This window comes from Salvelinus namaycush, chromosome 3, assembly GCF_016432855.1.
Source record: "Salvelinus namaycush isolate Seneca chromosome 3, SaNama_1.0, whole genome shotgun sequence".
NCBI classification, from domain to species: Eukaryota; Metazoa; Chordata; class Actinopteri; order Salmoniformes; family Salmonidae; genus Salvelinus; species Salvelinus namaycush.
This window is the reverse complement of record NC_052309.1, coordinates 91,770,283-91,783,997: the sequence shown is the minus strand read 5'-3', so window position 1 is coordinate 91,783,997 and position 13,715 is coordinate 91,770,283. Positions and strand designations below refer to the sequence as shown.

Here is a 13,715-nt window from a genome sequence, read left to right as displayed (position 1 = left end):
ATAGTGCACTACTGGTGACCAGGGCCCTATTCCCTTTATAGTGCACTACTGGTGACCAGGGCCCTATTCCCTTTATAGTGCACTACTGGTGACCAGGGCCCTATTCCCTTTATAGTGCACTACTGGTGACCAGGGCCCTATTCCCTTTATAGTGCACTACTGGTGACCAGGGCCCTATTCCCTTTATAGTGCACTACTGGTGACCAGGGCCCTATTCCCTTTATAGTGCACTACTGGTGACCAGGGCCCTATTCCCTTTATAGTGCACTACTGGTGACCAGGGCCCTATTCCCTTTATAGTGCACTACTGGTGACCAGGGCCCTATTCCCTTTATAGTGCACTACTGGTGACCAGGGCCCTATTCCCTTTATAGTGCACTACTGGTGACCAGGGCCCAAATTGGCCATTTGGGATTCACTCACTGACTGAACAGAGACACTTTTTTATTCCTAGTTCTGGTGTTGTCGTTGAACGGCTAAGCTAACGCTAGCTAGGGTTTGTAGCAGGCTGCTAGGCCTGCTTTGGTAACACAGACGAGGACTGTGTGATTCACAAATGCAGTGTCGAGTTGATTCATCCAATTCTAGGAGGAAGTAGAAAATGAGAGGGGGATTTATATGTAAAAAATATAATTAAAAAAAAAATTGTTTTATACACATACAGAGTCGCTAACTTTCCACCGAAGCTGTGTTATGGAGCGTCCACTTGAGTTTGTGTATATTCACTCTGAATCTCCCTCAGACAATATACATAGTCTTTGTGTGTGTGACTAGAGCAGCGGTGTCAAACTCACTTTGCCCAGGGGCCGCATTCAATCCTCCACGAGTCCCGGAGGGCCGCAATGAAAATGGATTAATTATCCTCTGTCAAAATGTGTCAAAATAGTCCACTATCCATCGTTTTTTGGGGAATTTGATGCTTCCTGACTGTCTAGCTTTTATTTCAAATGATTATTAGCAACAAGGACACAGTCAATAAACTGTATGAATGTAGGTCCATTATCACGTTTCTATTTGGTTTTAGTCATTGGAAAGTATTTTCAGTTTGTTCCGTAGAGTTTGGCGGTTTGTGCTGTACTAGTCATTTCTGGTGTGTGATTAGATAACTGTAACATGCAGGTAATAGCAGTTACAACTGTACTACTGGAGTTATCAGACTGACAACGCGGTGCTATACTTTAACAGTTACACCTTCAGGGCTGTGGCTCGCCATGTGTCGAAAATAAGGCAGGGAATTATGGAACTCAGAGTGCATAGTGTTGCCTGAATAAGTAGTGAACTATATAGGGTATAGGGTTTTGGACTCTGGTCAAAAGTAGTGCACTATACAGGGAATAGGGTGCCATCTGGGATGCAGGAAGGATTCAGAGGGAAATCCATGCAAGAGCAGCAGGATAGGGAGAAGGGAGGCAAGAGAAGGGAGCTCTACAAACAATAGATTTCACGTGCTTCCAGACGAAATAAACCATCTAATTGATTTCTTTCATTAAAAACGGTGCCCCATAGAAGTACCAGTGAAATGTAAAAGGAATCGCCACAGTAGTGTGCAGATAAACATTTACATTGAATTAACTGCCTAATAAAGCAACACACTGAACTACACCACAGAGAAAGGTAGGGGAAGAAAGGGTTAATTAATGTTCAAAGGAGAAAACATTTACAAGCAACAACAAAAAAGGTCTCCAAACTGTCTGCTTCCTGATTCTATACCCTTCTCCTGAAGTGTGCACTTGCACACTCCCCATCGTGGATTTAAAAAGCACCCGACTGGTGCCGTCTAAGCACCGTCTGGACGAAGTCAGTTTCCACCATTCTGAAATCCATGATGGAGAGTCTTCAAGAGAAGGATAGCCAATTGGAACGCAGACTTCATTCCTATGAAGCTCATACACACTCCTATGTTATTCTCCCACCTAACGGAGTAGGGTGAAGTTGCCCGTAGACGCTGATCTTGGGTCAGATTAGCATGGGGGAGGGAAAGATGATTCTAGATCTGTACCTAGGGGGAACCTCACCCCATGAGCCCTTAAAACCCCAACAGTGTGCAGTCACAGTGCAACAACTGCAAAACCAACCAACCACCCCCCCAAACCAAGCAAAAATGTTGAACAAATGTTCAGCAAACTTTCCCTCTTACCTTCTCAGTCTGGCTGAGCAGAAAGTGGTGGAAATGGGGATCATCCTGTACTGGCTACAATGGAAGAGAGTTCAACTGTTGAAATGGGAATCATCCTGTACTGGCTACAATGGAAGAGACTTCAGTATTCTCTAAACTGGTAGTACTATTAGTAGTATTGTCTAAACCACTGGCAGTATTGTCTAAACCACTGGCAGTATTGTCTAAACCACTAGCAGTATTGTTTAAACCACTAGCAGTATTGTTTAAACCACTAGCAGTATTCTCTAAACTGGTAGTACTACTAGTAGTATTGTCTAAACCACTAGCAGTATTGCCTAAACCACTAGTAGTATTCTCTAAACCAGTACCACCAACCCTGGTCCTCCAGTACCCCCAACCCTGGTCCTCCAGTACCCCCAACCCTGGTCCTCCAGTACCCCCAACCTTGGTCCTCCAGTACCCCAACAGAACACATTGTTATTGTAACCCTGGACATGCACACCTGATTCAACTGGTCAACTAATCATCAAGTCCTCAATGAGTTGAATAAGGTGTGTTTGTCCAGGGATACAACTAAACTGTACTGTTGAGGTACTGGAGGACCAGGGTTGGAAAAGACGGCTCTAACCTCCCACTACTACCAGTAACCAGTATTCTCTAACCTTCCACTACTACCAGTAACCAGTATTCTCTAACCTTCCACTACTACCAGTAACCAGTATTCTCTAACCTCCCTCTACTACCAGTATTCTCTAACCTCCCACCAGTATTCTCTAACCTCCCACCGCTACCAGTATTCTCTAACCTCCCACTACTACCAGTATTCTCTAACCTCCCACTACTACCAGTATTCTCTAACCTCCCACTACTACCAGTATTCTCTAACCTCCCACTACTACCAGTATTCTCTAACCTCCCACCGCTACCAGTATTCTCTAACCTCCCACCGCTACCAGTATTCTCTAACCTCCCACCGCTACCAGTATTCTCTAACCTCCCACCGCTACCAGTATTCTCTAACCTCCCACCGCTACCAGTATTCTCTAACCTCCCACTACTACCAGTATTTTCTAACCTCCCACCGCTACCAGTATTCTCTAACCTCCCACCGCTACCAGTATTCTCTAACCTCCCACTACTACCAGTATTCTCTAACCTCCCACCACTACCAGTATTCTCTAACCTCCCACCGCTACCAGTATTCTCTAACCTCCCACTGCTACCAGTATTCTCTAACCTCCCACCGCTACCAGTATGTATTCTCTAACCTCCCACCGCTACCAGTATGTATTCTCTAACCTCCCACCGCTACCAGTATGTATTCTCTAACCTCCCACCGCTACCAGTATTCTCTAACCTCCCACTGCTACCAGTATTCTCTAACCTCCCACTACTACCAGTATTCTCTAACCTCCCACTACTACCAGTATTCTCTAACCTCCCACCACTACCAGTATTCTCTAACCTCCCACCGCTACCAGTATTCTCTAACCTCCCACCGCTACCAGTATTCTCTAACCTCCCACCGCTACCAGTATTCTCTAACCTCCCACCGCTACCAGTATTCTCTAACCTCCCACCGCTACCAGTATTCTCTAACCTCCCACCGCTACCAGTATTCTCTAACCTCCCACTGCTACCAGTATTCTCTAACCTCCCACTACTACCAGTATTCTCTAACCTCCCACTACTACCAGTATTCTCTAACCTCCCACTACTACCAGTATTCTCTAACCTCCCACTACTACCAGTATTCTCTAACCTCCCACTACTACCAGTATTCTCTAACCTCCCACTACTACCAGTATTCTCTAACCTCCCACTACTACCAGTATTCTCTAACCTCCCACTACTACCAGTATTCTCTAACCTCCCACTACTACCAGTATTCTCTAACCTCCCACTACTACCAGTATTCTCTAACCTCCCACTACTACCAGTATTCTCTAACCTCCCACCGCTACCAGTATGTATTCTCTAACCTCCCACCGCTACCAGTATGTATTCTCTAACCTCCCACCGCTACCAGTATGTATTCTCTAACCTCCCACCGCTACCAGTATGTATTCTCTAACCTCCCACCGCTACCAGTATGTATTCTCTAACCTCCCACTACTACCAGTATTCTCTAACCTCCCACTACTACCAGTATTCTCTAACCTCCCACTACTACCAGTATTCTCTAACCTCCCACTGCTACCAGTATTCTCTAACCTCCCACCGCTACCAGTATTCTCTAACCTCCCACCGCTACCAGTATTCTCTAACCTCCCACCGCTACCAGTATTCTCTAACCTCCCACTACTACCAGTATTCTCTAACCTCCCACTACTACCAGTATTCTCTAACCTCCCACCGCTACCAGTATTCCCTAACCTCCCACCGCTACCAATATTCTCTAACCTCCCACCGCTACCAGTATTCTCTAACCTCCCACCGCTACCAGTATTCTCTAACCTCCCACTACTACCAGTATTCTCTAACCACCCACTACTACCAGTATTCCCTAACCTCCCACCGCTACCAGTATTCCCTAACCTCCCACCGCTACCAGTATTCTCTAACCTCCCACCGCTACCAGTATTCTCTAACCTCCCACCGCTACCAGTATTCTCTAACCTCCCACCGCTACCAGTATTCTCTAACCTCCCACCGCTACCAGTATTCTCTAACCTCCCACCGCTACCAGTATTCTCTAACCTCCCACCGCTACCAGTATTCTCTAACCTCCCACCGCTACCAGTATGTATTCTCTAACCTCCCACCGCTACCAGTATGTATTCTCTAACCTCCCACTACTACCAGTATTCTCTAACCTCCCACTACTACCAGTATTCTCTAACCTCCCACTACTACCAGTATTCTCTAACCTCCCACCGCTACCAGTATTCTCTAACCTCCCACTGCTACCAGTATTCTCTAACCTCCCACTACTACCAGTATTCTCTAACCTCCCACTACTACCAGTATTCTCTAACCTCCCACTACTACCAGTATTCTCTAACCTCCCACTACTACCAGTATTCTCTAACCTCCCACCGCTACCAGTATTCTCTAACCTCCCACCGCTACCAGTATTCTCTAACCTCCCACCGCTACCAGTATTCTCTAACCTCCCACCGCTACCAGTATTCTCTAACCTCCCACCGCTACCAGTATTCTCTAACCTCCCACCGCTACCAGTATTCTCTAACCTCCCACCGCTACCAGTATTCTCTAACCTCCCACTACTACCAGTATTCTCTAACCTCCCACTACTACCAGTATTCTCTAACCTCCCACTACTACCAGTATTCTCTAACCTCCCACTACTACCAGTATTCTCTAACCTCCCACTACTACCAGTATTCTCTAACCTCCCACTACTACCAGTATTCTCTAACCTCCCACTACTACCAGTATTCTCTAACCTCCCACTACTACCAGTATTCTCTAACCTCCCACTACTACCAGTATTCTCTAACCTCCCACTACTACCAGTATTCTCTAACCTCCCACTACTACCAGTATTCTCTAACCTCCCACTACTACCAGTATTCTCTAACCTCCCACCGCTACCAGTATGTATTCTCTAACCTCCCACCGCTACCAGTATGTATTCTCTAACCTCCCACCGCTACCAGTATGTATTCTCTAACCTCCCACTACTACCAGTATTCTCTAACCTCCCACTACTACCAGTATTCTCTAACCTCCCACTACTACCAGTATTCTCTAACCTCCCACCGCTACCAGTATTCTCTAACCTCCCACCGCTACCAGTATTCTCTAACCTCCCACTACTACCAGTATTCTCTAACCTCCCACTACTACCAGTATTCTCTAACCTCCCACTACTACCAGTATTCTCTAACCTCCCACTACTACCAGTATTCTCTAACCTCCCACTACTACCAATATTCCCTAACCTCCCACCGCTACCAATATTCTCTAACCTCCCACTACTACCAGTATTCTCTAACCTCCCACTACTACCAGTATTCTCTAACCTCCCACCGCTACCAGTATTCTCTAACCTCCCACCGCTACCAATATTCTCTAACCTCCCACCGCTACCAATATTCTCTAACCTCCCACTACTACCAGTATTCTCTAACCTCCCACTACTACCAGTATTCTCTAACCTCCCACTACTACCAGTATTCCCTAACCTCCCACCGCTACCAGTATTCTCTAACCTCCCACCGCTACCAGTATTCTCTAACCTCCCACCGCTACCAGTATTCTCTAACATGCACCAATTTCAAAGATGTTACGGAGTTACAGTTCATATGAGGAAATCAGTCAATTTAAATAAATTCATTGGGCCCTAATCTATGGATTTCACATGACTGGGAATACAGATATGCATCTGCTGATCACAGACACCTTAAAAATAAATTGGGGCGTGGATCAGAAAACCAGTCAGTATCTGGTATGACCGACATTTTCCTGAAATGAGGTGATGGCAGCGGATGAATGGCAGGACAATGTCACGGTATGTCTGTGCATTCAAATTGCCATCGATAAAATTGTGTCTGTTGTCCATAGCTTATGCCTGCCCATCCCACCATGGTGCACAACGCTGACATCAGCAAACCACCCGCCCACACGACGCCATACACGTGGTCTGCAGTTGAGCCGGGTTGGACGTACTGCCAAATTCTCTATGGTAGAGAAATGAACATTCAATTATCTGGCAACAGCTCTGGTGGACATTCCTGCAGTCAGCATGCCAATTGCACACTCCCTCAAAACTTGGAGACATCTGTGGCATTCTAGAGAGGCCTTTTATTGTCTCCAGCACAAGGTGCACCTGTGTAATGATAATGCTGTGTAATCACCTTCTTGATACATACATACACACAAAAGTAATTGGACACCCCTTCAAATGAGTGGAGTCAGCTATTTCAGCCGTGTATAAAATCAAGCACACAGCCATGCAATCTCCATAGACAAACATTGGCAGTAGAATGGCCCATACTGAAGAGCTCAGTGACTTTCAACGTGGCACCATCATAGGATGCCACCTTTCAGTTGGTCAAATTTCTGCCCTGCTAGAGCTGCCCCGGTCAACTGTAAATGCTGTTATTGTGAAGTGGAAACGTCTAGGAGCAAAAAAGGCTCAGCCACGAACTGGTAGGCCACACAAGCTCACAGAAGGGGACTGCCGAGCGCTGAGAAATAAGCTGTTTGTGTGTATGGAACATTTCTGGGATCTTTTATTTCAGCTCCTGAAACATGGGACCAACACTTTACATGTTGCCTTTATATTTTTGCTCCATGTACTAGTAGTAGTAGCTGTAGTAGTAGCAGCTGTAGCAGCAGTAGTGGTAGTAGTGGTAGTAGCAGTAGTAGCTGTAGTAGTAGCAGCTGTAGCAGCAGTAGCAGCTGTAGCAGCAGTAGTGGTAGTAGTGGTAGTAGCAGTAGTAGCTGTAGTAGTAGCAGCTGTAGCAGCAGTAGCAGCTGTAGCAGTAGCTGTAGTAGTAGCAGTTGTAGTAGCAGCAGCACTAGTAGTAATAGTAGTAGTAGTAGTAGTGGTAGTACCAGTAGCAGTAGTAGTAGTAGTGGTAGTACTAGTAGTAGTAGCTGTAGTAGTAGTGGTAGTACTAGTAGCAGCAGTAGTAGTAGTAGTAGTAGCATTAGTACTAGTAGTAGTAGCAGTAGTAGTAGCAGCAGTAGAAAACTAGTAATAGTATTCTCTCAAGAGACTCCCTGGCCTGATTGAGGTTACATCATATTCCCTAGTCTATATAGTGCACTTCTTTTAACACGAGTCCTATGGGCCCTGGTCAATAGTAATACCCTACACAGGAAATAGGCTGGCATTTGGGACAGCCATAGAGGTATTGTTCCAGAAACACATTCTACACAGATCTACTCTGCACAGATGATCAGATATTGCTGGATGCCTGGTAACGTGTTTTAACATGTCAGGGACCAGATTAAACTGAGACTCAGCGATGTGACGTTGCCACGAGCAGCAGGATGAACCGCAGATCTTACAGACGAGCGTGATGCAAGATGGTTCACTTGCGGAAAATATCAGAGAAGTTTAGCGTCACGATTCATCCTCAGTCGTTGCTGAAGTCCATCTGATATTGCTGTTAACTTTGTCACGGACGCCCATCTTTCATATGGTGTAAGAATCTATTATAACCATATGCTGAATTTGTGTTTCTGGAATGCGCAAATGTTGCTGTATAGCAAAAGCTACAAAAAAATAAGTGCCCGTTTTCTTTAAAACGCTTGATATTTTTTGAAGCAGATATGTTTACTTCAAATCAGAAAAAGCAAGTATTTATCTCCAATATGAAACTCTAGCTTTTCTCCTGCCATGTAGGAATGACTGGGGTTACATTACACCTCATCACATTGTTTCCTTCTAGTCATGTTGAAGAGGACTCCCACTCAGCATTGAGCATCTCTACCACAGTGGTCACCGACCCTGGTCCTGGATGAGTAACCAGAGGATGCAGGCTTTTGTTCCAGCCCACCACTAAAACTTGATTAGAAAGGTTCCATTTGTATTTGCTTTAGCAAATCCTGGCAAACGTCAAGTCAAACAACTTTACGTGGAGGGGGGGGGGTTCCCCAACACAGACTAAGTCTAGTCCTGGACTAAAACTATTTCCTCTGAGTTAGGATTAGGATAAAGCACATACAGATCTCAGATAACCAAGCTAATCAGAGCTTAGTGCTGGGCTGGGACAAAACCCTGCATCCTCTACCTCCCCAGGTCTAGTGGTCAGTCAGTAACCAGTGTGTTCTGTAGCGTGCAGAGGGAGCTGAAGAGAAGGGGGAGGTAGGCGGGCCGTGTGAAGGGTTCTACCTCCCCAGGTCTAGTGGTCAGTCAGTAACCAGTGTGTTCTGTAGTGTGCAGAGGGAGCTGAAGAGAAGGGGGAGGCAGGCAGACTGTGTGAAGGGTTCTACCTCCCCAGGTCTAGTGGTCAGTCAGTAACCAGTGTGTTCTGTAGTGTGCAGAGGGAGCTGAAGAGAAGGGGGAGGTAGGCGGGCCGTGTGAAGGGTTCTACCTCCCCAGGTCTAGTGGTCAGTCAGTAACCAGTGTGTTCTGTAGTGTGCAGAGGGAGCTGAAGAGAAGGGGGAGGCAGGCAGACTGTGTGAAGGGTTCTACCTCCCCAGGTCTAGTGGTCAGTCAGTAACCAGTGTGTTCTGTAGTGTGCAGAGGGAGCTGAAGAGAAGGGGGAGGTAGGCGGGCCGTGTGAAGGGTTCTACCTCCCCAGGTCTAGTGGTCAGTCAGTAACCAGTGTGTTCTGTAGTGTGCAGAGGGAGCTGAAGAGAAGGGGGAGGCAGGCAGACTGTGTGAAGGGTTCTACCTCCCCAGGTCTAGTGGTCAGTCAGTAACCAGTGTGTTCTGTAGTGTGCAGAGGGAGCTGAAGAGAAGGGGGAGGTAGGCGGGCCGTGTGAAGGGTTCTACCTCCCCAGGTCTAGTGGTCAGTCAGTAACCAGTGTGTTCTGTAGTGTGCAGAGGGAGCTGAAGAGAAGGGGGAGGCAGGCAGACTGTGTGAAGGGTTCTACCTCCCCAGGTCTAGTGGTCAGTCAGTAACCAGTGTGTTCTGTAGTGTGCAGAGGGAGCTGAAGAGAAGGGGGAGGTAGGCGGGCCGTGTGAAGGGTTCTACCTCCCCAGGTCTAGTGGTCAGTCAGTAACCAGTGTGTTCTGTAGTGTGCAGAGGGAGCTGAAGAGAAGGGGGAGGCAGGCAGACTGTGTGAAGGGTTCTACCTCCCCAGGTCTAGTGGTCAGTCAGTAACCAGTGTGTTCTGTAGCGTGCAGAGGGAGCTGAAGAGAAGGGGGAGGCAGGCAGACTGTGTGAAGGGTTCTACCTCCCCAGGTCTAGTGGTCAGTCAGTAACCAGTGTGTTCTGTAGTGTGCAGAGGGAGCTGAAGAGAAGGGGGAGGTAGGCAGACTGTATGAAGGGTTCTACCTACACTGCTCTCCCATTTGAATCCCGAGACAGGTCCAGTAGTTCCCAGGCCCCCTAGTCGCTCAACACTGGACGGCTCTGAGTCAGTTAGGTCCTTCAGGGAGAGAGACACACATTACCCTGGAAGTCACGGTAAAGACCACAGACACGACATGCCTAATACTGGGCAGTGGGGTTGATCAGAGACTCCCTGGTAGTTCATCTATGGAACCAACAATAGATGTGCATGGAAGGCTGGTCTTCAGGGAGAGACATTACCCTGGTGGTACACTCAGTCACACTGTAGACTACATTACCTATACGTCTAGAGGGGTGTGACGTTGACTACAGTCACTTTGTTGACACTAGATAAACTAGAATAACTGTCCTATACATCTCATGTGGAGTGGGGTGTCAGGTCTGTCAGGGAGAGACATTACCCTTGGAGTCACTTTAAAGACTAGATCCACTATGATAATGTGGAGTGTCAGGTCTGTCAGGGAGAGACATTACCCTTGGAGACACTTTAAAGACTAGATACACTATGATAATGTGGAGTGGGGTTGAATACTAGATGTAGAGGTGGTTTCCTAGACTCAGGGTTCAGTCTAGTGCTGGACTACAAACTAAGCTCAATAGAGAATCTACATTGAAAATGTAAAACAGGGTTTGGTCCATTATTAAGCTTCACCGGTGTCCGGGAAACAGTCCCCTAGTGTGTAGTGAGACGTCACTCAGGGCTTCCAGGGAGAGACACATATTCCCCTGTGGGCTCAGTCACTACGGTAGATAGACTTCACCTATTGGGCTGTGGGGTTGACTAGATCGTCACTTTGTAGACTAGACAGTCTATACATCTACCAGGGAGAGAGAGACTGTGGGTTCACAGTCAGACTGGAGAACCCACTAGGGCTGATCAGAGAGCCTATATCTAGTGAGATGTCTGATGTATTTACCTGGCTGTGAAGATCTTTACCTGGCACTGAAGATCTCACTGATATACATCCCTAGTAGGTTCTCCAGGGTTATCACCCTGTAGAGATTGACTGGAGAACCTACTAGGGATGTATATCAGTGAGATCTTCAGTGGTCTCTGTGTGAGTTCAAGCCAATCAGTGGGACTGAGGATGCTGAAAAGCGAGTGGGACCAACATCTAGCTGTAACCTGATGCCACAGCAGGTGTTGGACAACTGGCCCTTTTTAATTTATATCAGCTTCTGTATGTCTGAGTGCCCACCACACTAGTGCACTTCTGAGTGTCCACTACTAACCTTCTCAGAGGGGTCTTTCAGGGCACTGAGGTCTTCATCATCTTCCTCTAGGATCTTCAGAGGTTTAGTTGGTGTCTTCTTCCCTTTAGAGTCTCCTTTCCCCTCAGAGCTCTGTGGGAATAACAGAGCCCTACATTAACCCCTTTCCCCTCAGAGCTCTGTGGGAATAACAGAGCCATACATGACCCCCTTTCCCCTCAGAGCTCTGTGGGAATAACAGAGCCATACATGACCCCCTTTCCCCTCAGAGCTCTGTGGGAATAACAGAGCCCTACATCAACCCCTTTCCCCTGAACCAGGGGGGGAAAGAACAGGGGGGGAAAGAACACCTTTCCCCTTGAGCAAGGCACTTAACCCTAGTTGCTCTGGATAAGAGCGTCTGCTAAATGACTAAAATGTGTCTGGGTTATCCAGGTGACATCACCTGTTGACTACAACACTATACCCTCCTCACCTCTTCTTTACCCGTGGCTTTTGGACTAACAGTCATGTTCACTAGGTATGAAACGGAAGAAAACGGTCTAGAAATGACTCTTCTGGCTACTTTCTGCCTGTCTGTGGGGGGGGGGGACAAATATCTCACCTGTTCTTTCCCCCCCTGTTTCTCTTTCTTTTTCAGGAAGTCTTCCACTGCATCCACAGCCTGTTGGAAACGTTTGCCCTTGTTGATCTTGATCATCTCCTCTTTGTGGGGGTGGTATGGCTTCAGCTGCTCCACCTTTATCCAGGCACTGCACTCACACACACACACACACACAGTTGGATAAGTGATGGAAACAAGCTAGACATGGATATTAGTGATAAGTGATAGATACTGTAGTAGGTTTTGTTTGTTTACTTACTGGTCTTCAGTTCCAAAGAATTTGACAAAATGACATTTTTTCCCTCTTGGCTTTTTCAGGTCCTTTGGAGGACTGACGACCTGGAAAGACAAATAAAGTTAATTACAATAGCACTTACGTGTAGTTAGTCAGTTTAGCATACAATATAATTCTTAGGTCACAACGACCATGGTGTCCAGATTTCGCTAGCTTGAATTCGACAGATCTTACCTTGCCTGGCCACGGAGGATAGCGCCCGAGCTTTCCCCTAAAACAAGAACATTGCCATTTGATTGATGATTAAACGTTGCATTATCGAGATAAGGTTTTGATTTTCAGAATATAAATTCCACTACCCCTTGTATTCGTCGGCGCAGTAAACATAGGCTTCGAACAAGATGTCCCGGGTGGCACAGTCACCAGATTAATATCTAGTTAGCTAGCTAAACTGGCTAATTAAAGATTGATGTTGTTTCTCAAACATCACAGTACACACTTTTCAGATGTCATCAGTAAACATGTAACGTTAGAGGTAGCTAAACTAACCAGTGTATAGATATAGCTAGTATATGGATTGAGCAATATTTACATACAGATGCGTCCGGTTTCACTTCTCTGGGTGCGGCAAGGCTAAGTAGTTTACTAGCTAGCTAATGGCTATGCTGACTCGGGGTAAACAGGCAGTAACGTATTTGTTTTGAGTTCGATCGACAACTACCGTTAGTAAACGAATATTTTGTCACATCTACCTGATCAAATGTAACGAAAATGTGCGAATTGAGTTGTTCCGACACGGATTCAATGTAAACAATGAAATTCGAATGGAATAAGACAATTAAAGTAAGTTAAAATGCATATCTCACCAAACTAGGTCCCCGATTCTCAGATGCACCGTCGCCATCTTAGAACTTTACTGAAACGTCGCACTGAACACCGTGAAAGAACACACCCACCAGAAAACACATGCGTCACCCCAAACCACAGAGTTTCTAAATCCAGAGGTACAGCATCGCGAGACTTCCGGGAACGCTAACGAAAAAGAACAAACATACTAGGTCGGGGTTTGGGGTATAAGAAGTCAATGAGAGAAGTGAAAAAATCGTCCTTAGTTGTGAATATTCTCAAAATCTAAAGGCATAACCTAGATTTGAGCCAATGTCTTAAGTAGGTGAACATGCTATTACTCCAACCTCGTGAAAATGACAAACTGACACGTTTTAATTTTTCTCAAAAACTACTTTATATCGAAGGAGTGCCTTTGACTGCATGCACATGCGCAGTTCGGCGCAAGACGAACGTTAGTCCCGATTACGTGTTTCTACGCATGAGCTTTGCTAGCCAACGTTGCCATGACATCGCCTAAACGCGTGATCTGGGATTTCAGTTTTAGCCAATCTTCATACTGTCTGCCCAAATCCCTTAGTTACCACATACACAAAGTCAAAATTGGCTACATCATTTTTATTTTTTATTTCACCTTTATTTAACCAGGTAGGCCAGTTGAGAACAAGTTCTCATTTCCAACTGCGACCTGGCCAAGATAAAGCAAAGCAGTGTGACAAAAACAACAACACAGTTACACATAAACAAACATACTGTAAC

General features: G+C 46.2%; 1 protein-coding gene across 3 annotated transcripts in view; it reads right to left on the bottom strand.

The window, feature by feature from the left end:
- LOC120042495 (putative oxidoreductase GLYR1) overlaps positions 1 to 13,062 on the bottom strand; it is a 28,661-nt gene extending 15,599 nt beyond the window's left edge. For 2 of the 3 annotated variants that reach the window (XM_038987337.1, XM_038987343.1), the window contains exons 1-6: positions 12,977 to 13,062; positions 12,345 to 12,381; positions 12,135 to 12,214; positions 11,876 to 12,023; positions 11,293 to 11,403; positions 10,046 to 10,135 (exon numbers count right to left, since the gene is read on the bottom strand). In XM_038987337.1, coding sequence (XP_038843265.1) covers positions 10,046 to 10,135; positions 11,293 to 11,403; positions 11,876 to 12,023; positions 12,135 to 12,214; positions 12,345 to 12,381; positions 12,977 to 13,014 — 504 coding nt within the window. In that variant the 5' untranslated portion in view covers positions 13,015 to 13,062. Of the gene's footprint in view, positions 1 to 2,137; positions 2,192 to 10,045; positions 10,136 to 11,292; positions 11,404 to 11,875; positions 12,024 to 12,134; positions 12,215 to 12,344; positions 12,382 to 12,976 lie in introns of all 3 variants that reach the window. The other variant, XM_038987330.1, reaches the window with a different exon arrangement.
- Between the last annotated feature and the right edge of the window lie 653 nt (positions 13,063 to 13,715).